This window comes from Zonotrichia leucophrys, chromosome 5 (assembly GCF_028769735.1).
Source record: "Zonotrichia leucophrys gambelii isolate GWCS_2022_RI chromosome 5, RI_Zleu_2.0, whole genome shotgun sequence".
NCBI classification, from domain to species: Eukaryota; Metazoa; Chordata; class Aves; order Passeriformes; family Passerellidae; genus Zonotrichia; species Zonotrichia leucophrys.
In genome coordinates this window covers 4,792,020-4,808,776 of record NC_088175.1, presented here as the reverse complement: position 1 = coordinate 4,808,776, position 16,757 = coordinate 4,792,020, and the positions used below count along the sequence as shown (strand labels likewise).

General features: G+C 38.8%; 4 protein-coding genes across 7 annotated transcripts in view; 2 read left to right on the top strand and 2 right to left on the bottom strand.

Annotated features, from left to right (window-relative positions):
• Nucleotides 1-1,505: 1,505 nt before the first annotated feature.
• ATP5MJ (ATP synthase membrane subunit j) lies at nucleotides 1,506-6,080 on the bottom strand. The gene is made up of 4 exons (XM_064715600.1): nucleotides 5,922-6,080; nucleotides 4,190-4,313; nucleotides 2,558-2,578; nucleotides 1,506-1,703 (listed from the first exon to the last, which is right to left on the bottom strand). The coding sequence occupies exons 2-4, from the start codon at nucleotides 4,311-4,313 to the stop codon at nucleotides 1,678-1,680; spliced, it is 171 nt and encodes a 56-aa protein (XP_064571670.1). The 5' UTR covers nucleotides 5,922-6,080; the 3' UTR covers nucleotides 1,506-1,677.
• Nucleotides 4,488-6,150, top strand: LOC135448114 (acidic proline-rich protein PRP25-like). The gene is made up of 2 exons (XM_064713671.1): nucleotides 4,488-4,495; nucleotides 5,733-6,150. Exons 1-2 carry the CDS (start codon nucleotides 4,488-4,490, stop codon nucleotides 6,148-6,150), a joined length of 426 nt encoding a protein of 141 aa, XP_064569741.1.
• A 1,641-nt stretch (nucleotides 6,151-7,791) lies between these two features.
• The window catches only part of TDRD9 (tudor domain containing 9), a 69,379-nt gene continuing 60,413 nt past the window's right edge, over nucleotides 7,792-16,757 (top strand). For 3 of the 4 annotated variants that reach the window (XR_010440420.1, XM_064714122.1, XM_064714124.1), the window contains exon 1: nucleotides 7,792-8,037. Coding sequence is in view for 2 of the 4 variants with exons in the window: in XM_064714122.1 (XP_064570192.1) it covers nucleotides 7,886-8,037 (152 nt within the window). In the remaining 2 variants the exon portion in view is untranslated. The remainder of the gene's footprint in view (nucleotides 8,038-16,757) is intronic. The other variant, XM_064714123.1, reaches the window with a different exon arrangement.
• Nucleotides 13,547-16,701, bottom strand: RD3L (RD3 like). Its single transcript, XM_064716023.1, has 4 exons — nucleotides 16,657-16,701; nucleotides 15,653-15,744; nucleotides 14,701-15,006; nucleotides 13,547-13,844 (listed from the first exon to the last, which is right to left on the bottom strand). Exons 3-4 carry the CDS (start codon nucleotides 14,997-14,999, stop codon nucleotides 13,547-13,549), a joined length of 597 nt encoding a protein of 198 aa, XP_064572093.1. The 5' UTR covers nucleotides 15,000-15,006; nucleotides 15,653-15,744; nucleotides 16,657-16,701.

The window sequence follows — 16,757 nt, the reverse complement described above, 5'->3', positions numbered from 1 at the left end:
GCTTATTAAGTATACCACAACTCACTCACCCTGTAATTACCACTGGCTTAATATCTGTTCATTTAAGTTCCATTTTCTTCTAGTTTTTATTCCCTTCTGTTGGATGCTTTTGATTTTATGTTAAAAAAATCTAGGAGTTCTTTCAATTTCTCATTCATTTCTCTGTGGTGAGGAAACAGAAAAACCCATATAGAAATGATTAAAGAAATCAGCTAAAACAGATCAAGAAAAGGTGTAACAAAGAAAACTGTGGAAGGTGGAATAAATATCAAAAATACATGAAGGACATATGTCACCTTTTCAAATGAATGATGCTAAACTTGCCTTCTTTAAAAAAGCTCTCAGGGAAATAAGTCTGTAAGTTTTACTCAGTAGGTACAGCTATTAAGCATAAGTATAAATTTTGAAGAAATTAAAGGCAACAGTGTTTGGAATGTTTACCATCAGCAGGTAAGGTTCTGAGTGTTTGAATACAAAAATTTAAGCTATAGCCAGATACTGCAGTCAGGAGATTGAAAAGCAAAACTTTAATCAAGCTGAAAGATTTAAGATGTTTCAGTGAAGTAGTTAAAAAGATGTACGTAAGCATTAAGTCATTAAAATGTCTTAAGCCTCTTAATCTTCTCAAAGGCAGATTAGGCTAAATTTAAACAAAACATGACATGAAGTCCAGTTTTGGTTTTACACACTATGTATCCTTGGTAGAGTTCAGTATGCATAGTTCTGAACACTGATTTTCATAGGATAGCATATGTTCCTGCAGTATCAAAATACACTTGCCATGGAGTTCTAACAGCTCTGCAAAAACCACTAATACCCATCCTAATAACACAAGTATTACTTCTACACTTTCAGGAAAAAGGAAAGCTCTTTGAAGCCAGTTAAATGTTTGTGCTCATACCAACTGCTGCCAGTGTGTGATTTCATCATTCCCTTTAAATTCTGAGGTTTTCTGAGGTAAGCTCCATGGGCAAATGAAAGACCATATAACATCAATTTTCTTATACAATATGGGCATGTTATTACTTATTCCTTTGCAAAACTTGTGACTAAACAAAAAGCCTTTCAAAACAATTCCTTAGCTCTATTGAATATCAAGGACAAAAAATATAGTTGTCAATCATGCACTTTTTAAAAATATCTGTAACTTTTGGATGGTGTTTTCATAACAATGTAACATTTGCTTTTAAACCCCGCAGAACTAAGAACTCTTTAAAAAATGTAAGAGTTAAAATATAATTTTTGGTACTCTTGATTACTGCACCACAGGTTGACAAAAAACTGGGGATTAAGTCTTCATACCTGGCATCCTATTAAATGACAGTTTTGAAGTAAATAGCCAAAAAAGCTATTATTAGGGGGAGGGGGAAAGGAATCTAATTCTAGTACGAAGTTTAGTTATAAAGATTCAGTCCCTTTTAAAATACTGTTGAAAAAGTTTAGCATGCTACTTAGAACTGTAGACGCTTGTTCTAAAAATTAGGTTAGCACTGCACTCCAGCATATATTGTCCAACATCTTTAATTATTTTTTGCTCAATGGATTTATTCTTTTTCCAATTACAGCAGATGGATCAGGTACAGTTCTGGTATTCATTTCCCTATGGTTGTAACTCCCTTCATTTGCAGTAGAAATGATGAACCACCAAATTCATATTCCAGGAAGAGAAGAGATGCTTTAATGATGGCCAGAACCAGAGGACTCTGAAACAAAGACACAATTTAGGCTGTTCAAACAGTAAAGCAAATCAATTCAGGAATGTACTGCAGGTCCTAGAATTGACAATTGTACTTACATCTGAGCACAAGAATTGGCTATTCAAATAAAACACTACCCTCAGAATATGTACATCAGTAAATGTAGCAAATATTAAAATTTCTCTTTTGCAAGTTTTAAAGCCCTATTACAGTTAACACCCATTCTTCCTTGGTTTTTTTATGGTTCTTCCAGAACTGAAGTTTATTTACACTATTATTTTAAGTCTAGTACTAGGCAGTATTTTCTTTTATTGCACATTTCAAAATGTAAATAATGTTTGCACGTAAAATTCAACTGTGAGCAAATGGGTTCTCTCTCATGGTGCAGAAAATGAACTGAGATACAGCAGGTCATGAAAAAATAAACTCCAGTGTGATGTCAGAACAAACTGTCCATAAATATCTAAACACTACTTTATAAAGATACAAATTCAAATCACAAGTTTGTACTTTCTAGTTTCTTGACAGTAAAAATAGTCTTGAAATCATGCTGGTTTAAGTAATTCCATTAAATGGTTGTTACTTCTATTTCAAAAAATTCCTTGCCCACACAGTCAAGGTATAGAGTTTCTATTTTACTCCTTAAATCTACACAAAAGATTATTTATGTGCAGATCCACAGATGTTTCGAAGTCATAAAATTATCAATACAACCAATATTACTTATTTTGAAGTAGTCTTTAAACATTTGCTATATCTCTAACTTAAGACCAAAATTTATCTAATGTAAAATATTCTGAACTGATTTTTACTTTACTTATTTAAAAATTATATCAAGGTATTAGATATCTAATACTTACTGCTTGCTGATGATTTTTTGCCTGGGGAAAAAAAGAAAAAACAAAAAGCTGAACAATGGCAATTAAAAATATATTTCCTATTTATTTTCATAGATAAATTTTAATTAGCTTATTATTAGGTTAAACAAAAATTGAAAGTGTACAATATGTACTTTCCATGGTACATTTCTGCAAACTTTATATTGATTTTTAAAAGTTGTTTTTAATTAACCAACACTCCATGCATTTAGAAATTACAGTCATCAAGATTTCTATTATAATTCAAAATAAACTTTTATGCAATTTTACTATTTTACCTATAATATATAGGTATATACACACACAAGATATGGATGTAAACTGAAGTGAAACATTGGCTTTAAAATTTTCCTTTGTATTTTACATTAGCATTGTAATTGTTCTCCTAAAACACTGGGTGACAATGATGAAAACAAATTTCTTCCTAATGAAGACTGTTATAAAAAATTGTACAATCTCCATCCTTGGAAATACTCACTTAAATTATGAATGAGGTAATAAGTAACCTCATCTAACTGGGATCTAACTGCTTCAAGCACTGGTTTGGACAAGGTGAGCTCAAGAGGTCCCTTCCAATCTGATTTATCCTACAACATACTCTTCTGTAATTCCATATATTATTTGCAAAACTATCCCCCAAAGTGCACAAAGGGCTACAGCTATTAAAAACTATTTTCCCTTTCAAATAAAGCTTGTCATAGTTGCCATTTACCCAGGTTTTTTGGCCCTCAAAAATCTATGTCAGGTCATTAATTAATGTAGCATGACATGAAAACAAGCTTGAAACAGTCTGTCCATTTTGAACTCTCTTTGAAATAAAAGGTTAAAACAAAAGTTAAAACTTTTTTTTTCCTTCCTGTCTACCTCAACTACTCATATTTACTTAATAATCATTAAGCAGCCATTAAGATCAACTAATTATATTTACTTAAACTTTGAAGTGCAGTGTATCAGTTTTGGAATGGTACACATGATTTGGACAAAGCTACAGAAATAGTGAGGTAGTATCTCTGCTGCTGCCATAGCAAGGGGCTCCTTTATCTAACTTACAACACTTCACTGCTCACAACACCCAGTAAAGGGTTTGGGATTTATTGAGCATAGCCTGAATTGAAAAACAGGACCTTTAAAACACTATAATCTCTTGTAGCCTTCTGCTTTAAGGGACTTGGCCCATTCAAATTTATTATTTTTACATTAGATTGTTTCTTTCTCTGAGAAAGTCATCCAGTGTCACCAAGTAACACACATTCTCATGTTCAGTGATATAGCTCTCATTTTGAGGTGCCATCAGCCCAAAATACACTTTCACATGTTCATGTGCGAAAACCTTTTTAAAACAACTTTTTTTTCAAAATCAAGAGTAAGTTAACTCTGCATTTTAAAAACCAATACCTGTATTACCCAATCTTCATCATTTAAGCACAGTTACACTGACATTTGAGTATTTTTGTGCAACCACCTACAATCAGCATTTAAAACACCTCAATTATTATAGGAAAGACCTGACCCTAAGGAAGAATGTTAATTTCTTACTTGCTGGCTATTTTCAGTGACTTGATTCCAGCTGTGGATATTCTCTTGTATAAAAAAAGACTGTAATGTGTGACTTACCCCCATAGGAAATCTTGTAGTAGGCATAAGCTGTTAATGCTACACCAACCCATATTTCTTGATACACAGTAGAAAAGTAGAATCTCATGGGTTTCAATGCCTTTGGAATCATGGCTTGCACCATCTGAAATTTATAACAAGTGTTGTCATTTTAACTTTTGCAGATGTATTCTTACCTGCTGGACTTTTAACATACATACAGACATACACATATATATATATAAATCTATCTTTATGTATACACACACACTCCTAATGCATATCAGCAGCAGTTTACAGGTTAAAAAAATCCCCAAGCATGCCAAAGTACTTATTCCAAAGGAAAGAAATGAAAACTGAGAGTTAAGGTTACAATTTATGGGCTAACACAAAAAAAAAAAAAAAAGAAAGGGTTAAAAGATGAGTCAACAGAAGATTTACAGAGCAGCAACAGATAGATTTCTCTCTGCCTATCAGTGACAGTTTTTTCCTAAAGTTTCCAGATTCCCTTAGGAGGAAATCTCATTCCAGACAAGCCAGAGAGGCTCCATCCTTGCACTACCAATTTAACCTCCCTCCCTCGCAGCTGTCTCTTCTAGCATGTTAATTTCTACTCAAAATAGCAACATAAATGATGTTAAGCTAATGAATTCATGCTTTATCATGACTATTTGACTTTCAAAATATGCCCCAAGAGCAAGAAGCCTGTCAGTGTTGGCAGTTTATTCCTTTCCACGCAGCTTTGTAAGACAAAGAGAAAACTGTGGAGGAGGTTTTAAAAAAAGCTTATCCTAACTCCCATAAATGTTAGTTCACATTTGCACCACACTGCCCTGAGATACCCCAGGTTTTATGCACACTCAACAGTCACTATTGACGCTTATTACAACCCAATAAAATCAGCTATACACAGCATATGGTAAACCAGAGACCCAGGAAAGAAAAGCAAAGTTAACTTCTCTGAGGTAATGCTCATTTATCTGCTGTTATTAAATGTAAAACATCGTCTGCTCAAGCATCTCCTCTCTAGGAGGAGAGGGTGCAAGGGCAGCCCCGTCAAGACAACTGGAAAATCCACGTGTTTCTTAAAGAATTAAAGCAACTTTGAGGCAATTCGTATATAGTTACAGACAAACCCACATTTACATTTGTTTTTGGACAGTCATTTCAGTAATTTATGATTGTGGCAAAAGTTCCTGAAACACCTTTGTCCCTTCACCAATACTATTAACGACACTGCATTAAGGACGCTGCTCACCTAAATTTCCAGCGTTTGTAGTTTCAGATAAACAGTGGAACACAAACAGTTACTCTGCTACAGCAGAATATCAAGATATACTAACAAACAAGGAGACTGAATAGAGCAGGAAGGGAAGATTTCCCCACCGCTACAGAACATAGGGAATAAGCGGTGCTATTTCCATTTAACACCGAAGCCTGGCAGAGACCTTTCCCCAGGGCCTGTGCGGCCGCGATACCGTTCTGAGTATTTTTTTCCCTGCTATCTACCCGGAACAACGCTGTGCTTGCTGTCTCCTTGACCTCCCGGCACAACCCTCCGCAGCCCGGGACAACCGCCCGAGCCCCGAGCGGCTGCACGGGGCGGGAGGGTAACGGCGAAGTTCCAGCGCCGCGGGCCGCGCTCCCTTTCTCCCTTCTTCCCTTCCCAGGCTGAACTAGCGCTGCCCCCACCCGAGACACTCCCGAGTGGTGCCCGCCAGGACCCAGCCGGGCTCGCCGGGCCCAGACCCACCGTGCCAGGGGAGCGGCGAAGGTCACACTCGGGAACGGGGACGGGTCCGCTGCCGCCGCGGGGCGCGCCGGGAAAGGACGCGCGGCGGGCGGGGGCGGCAGCGCCCCCTACGGCCGTGGAGGACCGGAGCGGCCTCACACCGCGGCGGTGCCAGCCCCGCTGCCCTCGGATTCACGGAATAGGTCAGGCGGGAAGGGACCGCAGCGAACACCTGGAACAACCTCCCTGACCGAGCGGGGTCATCTCAGAGCACGTGGCACAGGATTGCATCCAGATGGTTCTTTAATATCTCCAGTGAGGGAGACTCCACACTCTCTCCGGGCAACCTGTTCCAGTGCATGGTCACTGCACAGTGAAGTTCTTCCTCATGTTCAGGTGGAACTTCCTATGCATCAGTTTCTGCCCACTGCCTCTTGTTCTATCGCTCGGCACCACCGAGAAGAGCCTGGCTCCATCCTCTTGCCACCCTTCCTTTAGATTTTTATATACACTGATGAGGTCCCCTCTCAGTCGTCTTTTCTGTAGGCTGTTCAGGCCCTGAAAGACTCTTTCCGCCTTTTTTCATAAGAGAGATGCTGCAGGCTCCCAGTCATTATCTGTTGTCCTCCACTGGACCTGCTCCAGGAGCTTCACGTCCCTCGCGTACTGAGGAGCACAGAACTGGACACAAAACTCCACATTCCCCAAAACTCCACATTCCCCTCCCCTAGGCTGAGCATAGGGGCAGGACCACCCCCTTTGATCGGCTGGCAATGCTCCTCCAGTGTAGATCTTCACTTCAGTCCTGCTTCCCAAGAGCAAGCACAGCAGGTGCGGTGTCAGGACAATGCCGGGAAGGGCCTGTTGGTCTATGCAGTTCCCTGTGTCCCTCAGGGAACGGCTTGTCCTGGAGGAGTGGGAGGCACCCGCTGGGCCATAATGCTGAAGTCTGAAGCACCAACGTGCTTTGCACGTTTCCTCCAGGTGCGGGAAGGACAGAGTGACTGGAATTCCAACAATGCCTGTGCTCAAGCATTGTTCTGTGGGGTGAGAGGGGAATGACCACCCAGGCCTCCCGAGGCTGTGAAAGGAAAGCAGAGCTCTGACCTTTATAGTGTGTGTTAAAATGCTTTAGTGGGATCACAGACTGCATTTACTTTTCCTGTGAGTGATTTACATAATCTGCAGGTGTATAGATTTGCTATATATGAGCTTTGTCACACAGGGCAAACAAGACTGCTTGGATCTTACATGGGCGTTTTTTGCATTTAATATAGGAACATATGTCAAAATACTGCATGAATGTCATCTCTTTCATTTAAAACTTTAAAAACCTTTTGATATTTTAGTGAGGAAAGTCCCCTTCTTTCTTTAATTTAGGATTTTGAGGCTGATACATTAAGCAGCCAGAGGCTGTGGTATACATATGTCTCTATCTATATCCTAGATTTGTATTTGCTTGAGAGGAACAGTTCTAAAGCAGCCACTGGAGCAGGTACTCAGTGTGGAGATGATAAATCCTATTAGAGAAAGTAAGGGTCTACCGTGTGTTCAGATTGGTTTTCATTATTTATCTGATTTAACAAATTATACACAGATGTTTGCAGTTATTTGAGAAGAGAGGATGACAGCATGAAAGGGAAGTTCAACAGACACGTTTATCTTAATTCTTATTCTTCTTTTGAAATTTATCCAGTAGGGATGGTAGGCCTTAGTGTTCGACCCTGCTTATACTTCTGGTCTGCGTCTGCATGTCCCGCCTTTCTAAGGAAGGCTTTAATAAATGTTGGGGGCTGGTTTAGAGGAACTCGGCGGACAGCTCCAGGTGCGTTGCGTGCGAAGGGAAGCAGCCCGCGCTGCCGCCGGGGCGGGGCGGTGCCGGTGCCGCGGGGGGCGGCTGGGTGTGCCCGGGCTGGGCTGGGTGTGCCCGGGCTGGGCTGGGAAGGGCGGCGGCCGCGCCGCGTGCCTGGGCTGCCTTCCTCGCCATGCTGCGGAAGCTCCCCGAGGGCCGGAGCCGGGACTGGTTCACCGTCGGCGGGGCCATCACCGCCGTCGAGCTCCTGGGCGAGGAGGCGCGGGTCGGCCGCCCTGGCGCTTTTCCCCGCCATCCCGCACAGGAACCGCTGACGGCTGCGGGGTGAGTGCGGGGCCCCGGGCCGCTGTTCTGATGGCCTCGCTCCATCGTGCTGGGTGCTCCGGGCATTCCCCAGAGCCAGGGCAGTCTCTTCTGGCTCCCCTGCTCTTGGACTCCGGTCTAACACCCCCGGTAGCGTTTGTTGCTCATGCGTTTTTGTGCGCCTAATATTTAATGTTGCTTTCCGATTTGCTGCTTAGGTCTGTTGTCTCCGTCATCACCAGATGTGTTGCATGTAGAGTTTACTTTCTCTGAAGTGCAGCCGCACCTAGTCCTGTTGAAAAAACTGTAGAACTTACTGGAAAGGACTCAGTTATTCTGCATTAACTTAAAATTTTATCAGTGGCAAGTGATAAGTGAGATTCACAAGTTCGTTGCTGTCGTGACCTATGGAATCATTTAAGTCACCAGAGTAAAGCAAGTCAGAGGTATATCGACGTATTGTTCTTTATAGGTTATTCTCAGATTGCAGAGTTTACATGCAACGACAAGTGTATGTGTGTTCGCAGAGCAGCCAGGTACATTTGCTTTTCACTGGAGTTTTGAAATCCAAAACCTGCTTTCCCCTGGATGGTGCCTGGACTGTGGCAGTACATAATAATCTTGGTGTTTAGAGCAAGTGTGGCAGTGTAACTGTGGTTACTAAAGGAAAGTGTTTTGTGTGCACTTCCATGTAGTATTTTCAAAATGAACTGGGCATACACTCCAGAGTGAGTGTTTTGGGTTTTATTTTTCCGTGTATGTTGCGCAGCAATAGAGGTTGCTGTATTTCAGGAAGGTGTATTTATCTTAAAAGGTGTACATTGGCACCTGAGAAAGAGTGAACTTTTTGTGTAACATTTTGATATCAAGTAGTCTGATATTTCAGCAGAGACTGTTGAGGCTAGCAGTGTTTCTGTCTGCTTCAAGTGAAGGACAAAACTGGCACCTCAGAATATCTATTGCCTTTTATCTTTCGGTGCTCTGAATGGCTGACTGAGACCTACTGGGCTTTGTGTAATTAGTTAAAGTTTTCCAGAAGTGACCAGACAAAATTTTACACTTCTTTTAAGTTATTTCTGTGAATGTGATGCATCAAGCAAGATGTTTTTGACTTTTCAGTCTTTATTTCGGTGATAGTAACATTTCTGTAGTATTTATGAAGTGTTTGACTCTTTAACCCAACTGAGTACTAAGCTACAAGATCTGTTTTGTGTATTTTCTGTACACACGAGGAATAAGCATGATTGATCAAGCCTTGTGTGACTAGGCAGAGGCGTATCTTTATTTTTGGTTGGACAGAAAGCTCTTTCCACTCACAAGTCTTAGCAGATAACCTGATTGTGAGTTTGGCAGCAGTTATTTTTACAGGTTTAGTTTTATAATTTTTTTTTTCCCATGTCTGAGTTGGACAGAAGTGATATGCATCTTAAATGACCACTTGTGTGAGTGTGGACAGAATTTCTTAACAATAGCTATAAAACCTTTGAGCACAGATGACAGGTGTGTGTCTGTCCTGCCACAAAATGGAGGGAATCTGTGTGAGAAGCTGTGTTTGCTTAGGCGTGTCTTGTTTTCATGCATACTTCTGTTTCACAGCTCTGGGAGTGTGCTTGCATTTGGAGTGTTTTTGCAAAACTTGAAGTCTATAGGAGATTTAGATTTAAGCATTTCAAAGGAAATGCTTGTATTTTGTTCACTGACTTCTTCAGAAAGTTTGAGGAGCTGAAAACAAAATAATTTTTCCTCGTTTGTTGAGACTGCTTGTAGCATAATTGTCTAATTCCTTCAAAATTCTTTTTTTGTTTATTGGAAAAGACAAAACCAAAGTTAATCGGATTTTTCAAGCCCTTATTTATGTTCATTTGAAACTGGATGTATAATTACTGATGGACGCTTTTCTGCCTACCAGGTTTGTCTAAATTTATATGTAAGAATGTGTGGGTTTAATACCAGATTGGTAATAATAGGTGTGTTATTGCACACGAGTGTGTGTAATAATACTTTACAGAAACATTACTGATATTGTTTAATGAGATCTGAAAGCCTCGTGTCTCCCTTAAAAAGGCATGTGGAATGTGTTTCCTTCCTTTACCGATGATGCCTCATTTTCCAAGGTTTTAAGATTCTTTTGCTTCCTGAACTACCTGTAGAATAGCAGTATTACTAATTGAGGTTGTTGGGGAAAGGTAGTAGAAATAGAAACTGCATAAAATCTGACTGGAATTTCTGTCCTTAAACAACTCATTGATTAACGTTTTAATTCCTTTTATTATGTTTTACTGAAAGAAAAGACATTTAAACCTTTAAATTTTTCTTTGGTATCAACACAATTGTGTTCACATTAGGACAGTTAAAGGCTTAAGTGTCTAAAAGGTGCTTATTATCCCTTTTATTTCTTGCATCTCATAGGTGTATGTTTCACTAAGTTAGCACCTTTTTGAAGCTGAATTACTGGCTGGGAATACTGCATGCTGTTTGCTTTGCTTGATGCTTGTGCAGGTGGGAGACGCTGCTGTCCTTTGGAATTACTGCCAGTCACCTTTCTGTCCCCAGAGTGGTTTGTGGTGGCTCCTGCCTATTGCAGAAATACCTGCTGGCTCAGTATAGGGAGCAATGTAGTTTTAGAAAATCTCATGCAAACTGTGTAGGGCATAAATATAAAATACTTAAGGAAGCAGTTGCTTGGACAGTGGTCTCCCACTGGGTAGTGGTGACTGGTCTTCCAGCAATCTTACTCCTGTCTGAGGTAGCTGAATTCCAAGGGTAAGCATAATTCTAGCAAATGCCTTGTGTCAGCTGCTGAGTTGAAGAACAGATTTTCTTGGCAGCATGTTGTGGTAAATCTAACAAATTTCTTTAAAATATATTCAACATTTTTAGTTTGGCTTCTTGCCCTTACCCCGTTGCTTTTTCTATGCTTTTCTCTGCTTTTTAACTAGAGAGAGTATATAACAATTTGGTCAGGGGGAAGTGTTTGTACTCCACAAAGTTCCCCACATTTCAGTATTTGAAAAAATAGCCAAAGTGAGTCCTTAGATGATGGAAATTTCTCAGCCTTTGGATATTTTTTTCCTGTACCTTCTGCAATTCTCCTTTGCTTTCTCCTTCTCCTTTTCCCCCAAATGCAGACACTAGAACTGGATGCAGTAATCTGATTAAAACATGCATATAAAAGTAGGTGAGCCTTTCTGTGCATTTCCCTGGCACTATATAGGGATTTAACATTGAATTGGCTATGATGCCTGTCTATATTTTTAAACTATTGTGAAGCAAATGCCTTTTAGAATCTGGCCTAGTTGATAGTCCCTCTTTCTGTACTTGGAAGAATGCATTTGCTCATGTTAAAATTAAATTGAAGTTTGCAGAGTGTGGATAATGGGTAAGTTGTATCTGGGGTTATCTTGTTGTGTTTATTTGTTTTCCCTACTCATTTTCGGTGATTGTTAAGGTAAGTGGATCTTCCATGTTACTGCCCTTCCATTTTCCCTAAGTGAAAATTTGGAAGCTGCAGTTTTAGAGGTTTTTTATTTATTTTTCATACAGAGAGCTGTGATGATGCCATTTTAAGAAATAAACTTACATGAATTGCCGTTGCACTAATCTTGCACATTTGACCACTTCAAAGCTATCTGAAACCAGCATTACGAATGTTAATTCTCAGAGTAATATTAATCTTGCCAATGCCTTTTAAATACTCAGCACCTGCTACCCTCCTTCCTGTAGGAAAGGTACTTTATATTTAATACTTGTGAGAGATTGATCACTGTGGAAAAATCTTTGTTTGAATCTCTTGCTGCCCTCATGCAGGGATTAGATTAGAACTGCAGGAGGAGAATCTCCAGCTCCTTGTGCTGCATCAGTGGGGCTGAGTAAGTTCAGCACAGTGTTTTTGTTATTAATCCTCAAACTGACAAGAAGAGGGCAAAGAGTTTACAGCAGCTGTGAGTGCAGATACAAGAAGTTTGCATGTCCCTATGAAGCTTTGTGTATTTAGTTCATAGGAGATGGAGGGGCTAATTACTTTTGGTATTGAGCTGCAGCTTTTATTCTTTTAAACCTGTTGGAAGTTTTTTGCTCTAGTCCTCCAGTCTTTGTCCTTTACGTGGATGTAGGAGTTCTCATTGTTTTATCTTCTGTGACTATTCATGTTTTATTTTTCTACGTGAAATATTCTGTATATAATAAGCTTTTCAAAGACTTTTTTAAACCATTTTTAAAAAGTTTAAAAAGTGTTTAGTAAATGATTGTGCCATTTGTTCCTCCAGTTTATTTTGCATTATTAATAATTTTTTTCTGGGATGAAAGATACAGCTGTGGAGCATAAGATGCCTTAAAGTTGTGTTACCAAGTTGATGAAATCTGATTGGCTTCTTCAGTATGTTTGAAGAAAATACCAGAGGAAGCAGTTTTGTTTATGAAATAGTGTATTCTGTGAATTGGGCCATGTGAGTCTTGCCCACATTTTCTGATCCAGCAGACAGATCAGAAGCAAATACAGAGAAGATGACATTATATGAAACATGTAGAAACTTGTTACAGTGATGGGAGCACAATTGGAAATGTAGCCAGCTGAGTTCTGGCATATGTTTTCATTGATTTTCTGCTCTAATTGCCTGCTGTGACCGTGACTGCTATGTATGTGATTAATCTTGTAAAACTTGGTGAACCCACAGTGATAGATCATGGTGGCTGAGAAACATTAGATGTTGTTATGTGTAAATTTAGAATGAACACCTTGTGTGTTGAAAATCATCTGTTGACTCCTCGGCTATTCTAGAGAGGTACCATCTGATTTGGTCAAAATGTTAAGGGTTTAATGCAGAATTTGGGCTTCAGAACAAGTAAGTCAAGTGAAAAATGGCTATTTAAAATTAAATAATTCAATAATTTTTTAAAAGAATAGAAAGCTAGTTGTTAAATGCTGTTAAGTATCTGCTGATTTTGTTTATCTGTCCTTCACATACTTCAGCATGTGCAGAGCATAGTTAGGAGAAAAACCATAGAAATAGTACATGCAGCTGAGTTCTGTGAGTGTTTACGTGCAGTTATGCTTGAAGTTAAATAATTATTCAGCTCCAAAAAGTATTTACCAGTTTATTTAACTGATCTTATATTAAACCATTTCTTTTACACAGTATAAAGTTCCCATAGAGCCTAAAAGCTATGTGACAAACACAGAAGTTTTTTGTCTAGCACTCTGTGGATTGATGCTGTTTCAAAATATCTTTTTTTGTTGTTTAAATACTTCTAGCTCTATATGGCTGATAATTAAACTGCCTCAGATTTTTTTTCAGAAACTTCTACATTTTTTTTTAAAAGGTGGCTTCAAACACAACAACTCTTAAGAAACTATAAAGGTAGAAGGTGAGTTGATACCTAAGTTACTGCCTACCATACAAAGGATTTTAATTTCTGAACTTGGAATAAAAAGGGGAGCATGTCACATTTCTTACTCCTGTGTGTCTGGATGGCAATTACAACAAAGGAATGTGGATGGCTACATAACTTTTTGAAAGTAACACAAACCAACTTAACTTGATGGGTAGTAGTAGGGTAGATTCCAGATTCTGTGAGAGAAGGTGGGAAACATGCTTTGTGTGTTTTTGTCGACATAACTCGAGACCGTGGGGATTTCATCTTTGTCCGACTTGTTGGAGCTGTCACCACGCAGACCAAAATGTTCAGGGCAGTTTGTATTCCATGCATCTACCAGCTGCTCTGCTTGGTTTTCTCTCTCAATGGTGGTAAGAAAATCTTTTAAAACTTGCTTGAATATGTAGACTATTTCCCACGGTAAAACATCATTTTCTGCCAGAACTTCCCGAAATCTAGAAAAAAAACCAAAAATTGAAATCTAATCATCGGCACTGAAAACTTTTCTCTTTCCTCTCTGGTCATTTGGGGGTGGGGAAGGAGGAAATGACCTGAGTTCTAGTGTCATTTTTTCCTTGCTGCCACATTTCCCCACTCACCTCCCCCAGAAGATTGTAAGAGGAAAAGAGCTCTAACAATGCACTGGATGTACTCCAGCTATTGTGGATTGAAAGCAGTTGTAATTGCATAGGCTTTTTTTTTTTTAATTTTAATTTAATTTTTTTTCTTCTTTGGCCCATATGGGTAACTTGATTCAAACTGACTTTGCCCTTAGGTGTATTCTGGGCTTTAAAAGGCAAATGGACTTGTTCTGTCGTTTCTGAGTCCCTAGAAAATGTACTTAAAAGGCAGGCATAGAATAATTTTTCTTCATAAAATGCATGGAGAGATTTTTAAAAATTTTTTAAATTTACACTTATTTTCAAGTTTTTAGAAGCTTTCTGGTATTGTAGACAGTAAGGCTGGGTTTCTGCATAATGGTGCATTTCATTAGTCCTTTTTTTTATTTTTAGTTACTGGGTTGCTATTTAATAAATAGTAGGGATAAGTAACAGGAAAAATGAGAAGTATTGAAAGGTCATACGAGATTTCCTTTGTTTGGATTAGACCAGGAAAATCCTGATTTAAAACTTCCTTCAAGTACAACATATTAAAGTGAAGATTTAATTTCTAAAACAACTGTAAAAACGCTCTCCAGTTGTTGGTCATTGCCACTTAGGAAGAGCAGAGCCAAATACAAACTTTGATTAGGTAGAGAAACATCTTAGTTGTGCTAGGGAACTCGGAGTGAGGGAAATACGAAACAATTACCTGCTGAGAACAGTTCCTGTTTGGCAGGGCTGGATTTGAGAGCACAGCACTTCAAGCTGCCGTTGCTCAGTAGCTGGAATTGTTGCTTGAGGGTTTTGGTAGTTCTTGAGCCAGTTGTAATCCATGCCAGGTTTCTGGACTTTTTGTTCGTTTTCAATCTCTTGCACTAATCTTTCACGCTCTTTCAGGTGCCATTTCAACTCTCTCAGCAGGGTTTTTGTAACTACTTCTGATCCAGGACATCTTGTGGATTTGTAGGAATCAGTTTTTGACCATTTCATCCAGCCAAAAAGTGGCATTTTTAAGCTGGGGAGAGGAAAAAAAAAATTTTGCTTGTCTGTGTAACTGATTAGTTCTTTTTACCTGTAGACTTCTTTCTTAGGAACTGAATGGTTGAATGAAACTTTATTAATCATTAGAATAGTTTGCTGTACAAAATCACCAGGCCATAATGAAATATGTCAAGTCTTTCATGTTACAATATTTCCTGTCTCTTTTCTGAGTTAACATACTCTGTGGAATTCACAGCATTTGAAAGTACATATCTGTCACCTTGGAAATATTTCATATTTTATCCATAGTATACATGAGTTAAAAAACAAACAGCGAGGAAACTCCTAAATCCCATCATGCAAGTTAACACAAAACCCCTCAAACCTCACAAAAAGCCCAGCTATATAAGAACACTCTATCCCAACAAAACACAAACCCCCAAACCTCAAAAATTTGAACTTACACATATATTTAAAAATGAAATTAATTAATTAGGAAAGTGCTAAAACTCTGCTTGATCTGGTTTTATAACTTATGTATCAATTTTTATTTTAAATATTATAATTATTGTTCACATAATCTGGAGACAGAAATCTGGTAGAATAGACTTCTAATTTGCACTTTGTCACAAATCATGCACACACAAGCATGCAAATTAGAATAAAATAACATAAATTACCTTAGCAGTTGTCTGTTAACAGTGTTGTTTCAGGTGAGTTTGCTTGAAGGTCTCTTATTCTAGCATATCCCGTTTGCAGGTTCTTGGTACTGCTGGAAGAAAACAAGGGGTTTTTTCTCTTTTTCCTGTTTTCTTTTTTTTTTTTTTTTTTCATTTACTCAAACTGTGCCCAGAAAAAATGACTTTCTGTACTGAATATGACAGTTTAAGTTTTTCTGCTTTTAAGGTTCTTTTTCATCCTCTGTACTGGAGAGAAGCAGTAATCCATTTAACCTAACATGGTCTCTCAAATACTTTCTCCCAAGTCCATTAAGATCTCCTACCTTTGAATTGAGTTCTGCCGATGGCAGCAATTTGAAAAAAGATGGTAACAATTTCAAATGCTTGTTGCTAAATCCATCCAAATGTATTGTTGGTAGTGAGATGAATAATGATAGTCTGAAGCAACTCCAGACGTGCTTGTAGCTAAAGTTAAGGCTGTCGTATGATGTGATGCTTGGCTGTGCATAGCTGTAGGTCACAGTTTAGAGCTGTATTTTTATGCCCGTAGAGTGCTAAAAATAACTATGTTGCTTTTATCATCAAACTAAACTTTCAGGCCATTGAGATGCTGGAAGACTTATCTCCCATTAGAGGGGGATCAGGCTGTTCTGCTGTCATTTTTAAACAGCTAAGAATAGTTTTTCTCTAGTAAAGATCATCTAAAGCTTTTGTTAAGTGAGTGTTGACAGAGGAGAGGTATTTGACAGTTGCTCGGGATTTTGTCGCTACATCAAATGTTTCTTCCAGCTGAATTTCATCAATCTCATGGTTCTATACATTTTCATTACTGTGCATAGCTGTTAGCATTTTTAATTAACATTTCAAATGTGTTTAAAGAAGCCAGACTGTAACACCTACAGTTTGCCATGAAAGACACTGTAATCTAATTAAAGGAATAGAATGATAAGGAGATGCAAATTGAGGTCAAACTGATCTAAAAAGCCCAGAATTGTAAGTCTTACCATAGACATTGCTTCTCTCTCAAGTGGCTGTCAGCTGCCTGCTCCTTGCTTCCTTGATGAATATTTTGATCATGTCCATTTTTAAGGCTCATTCCCGGGGA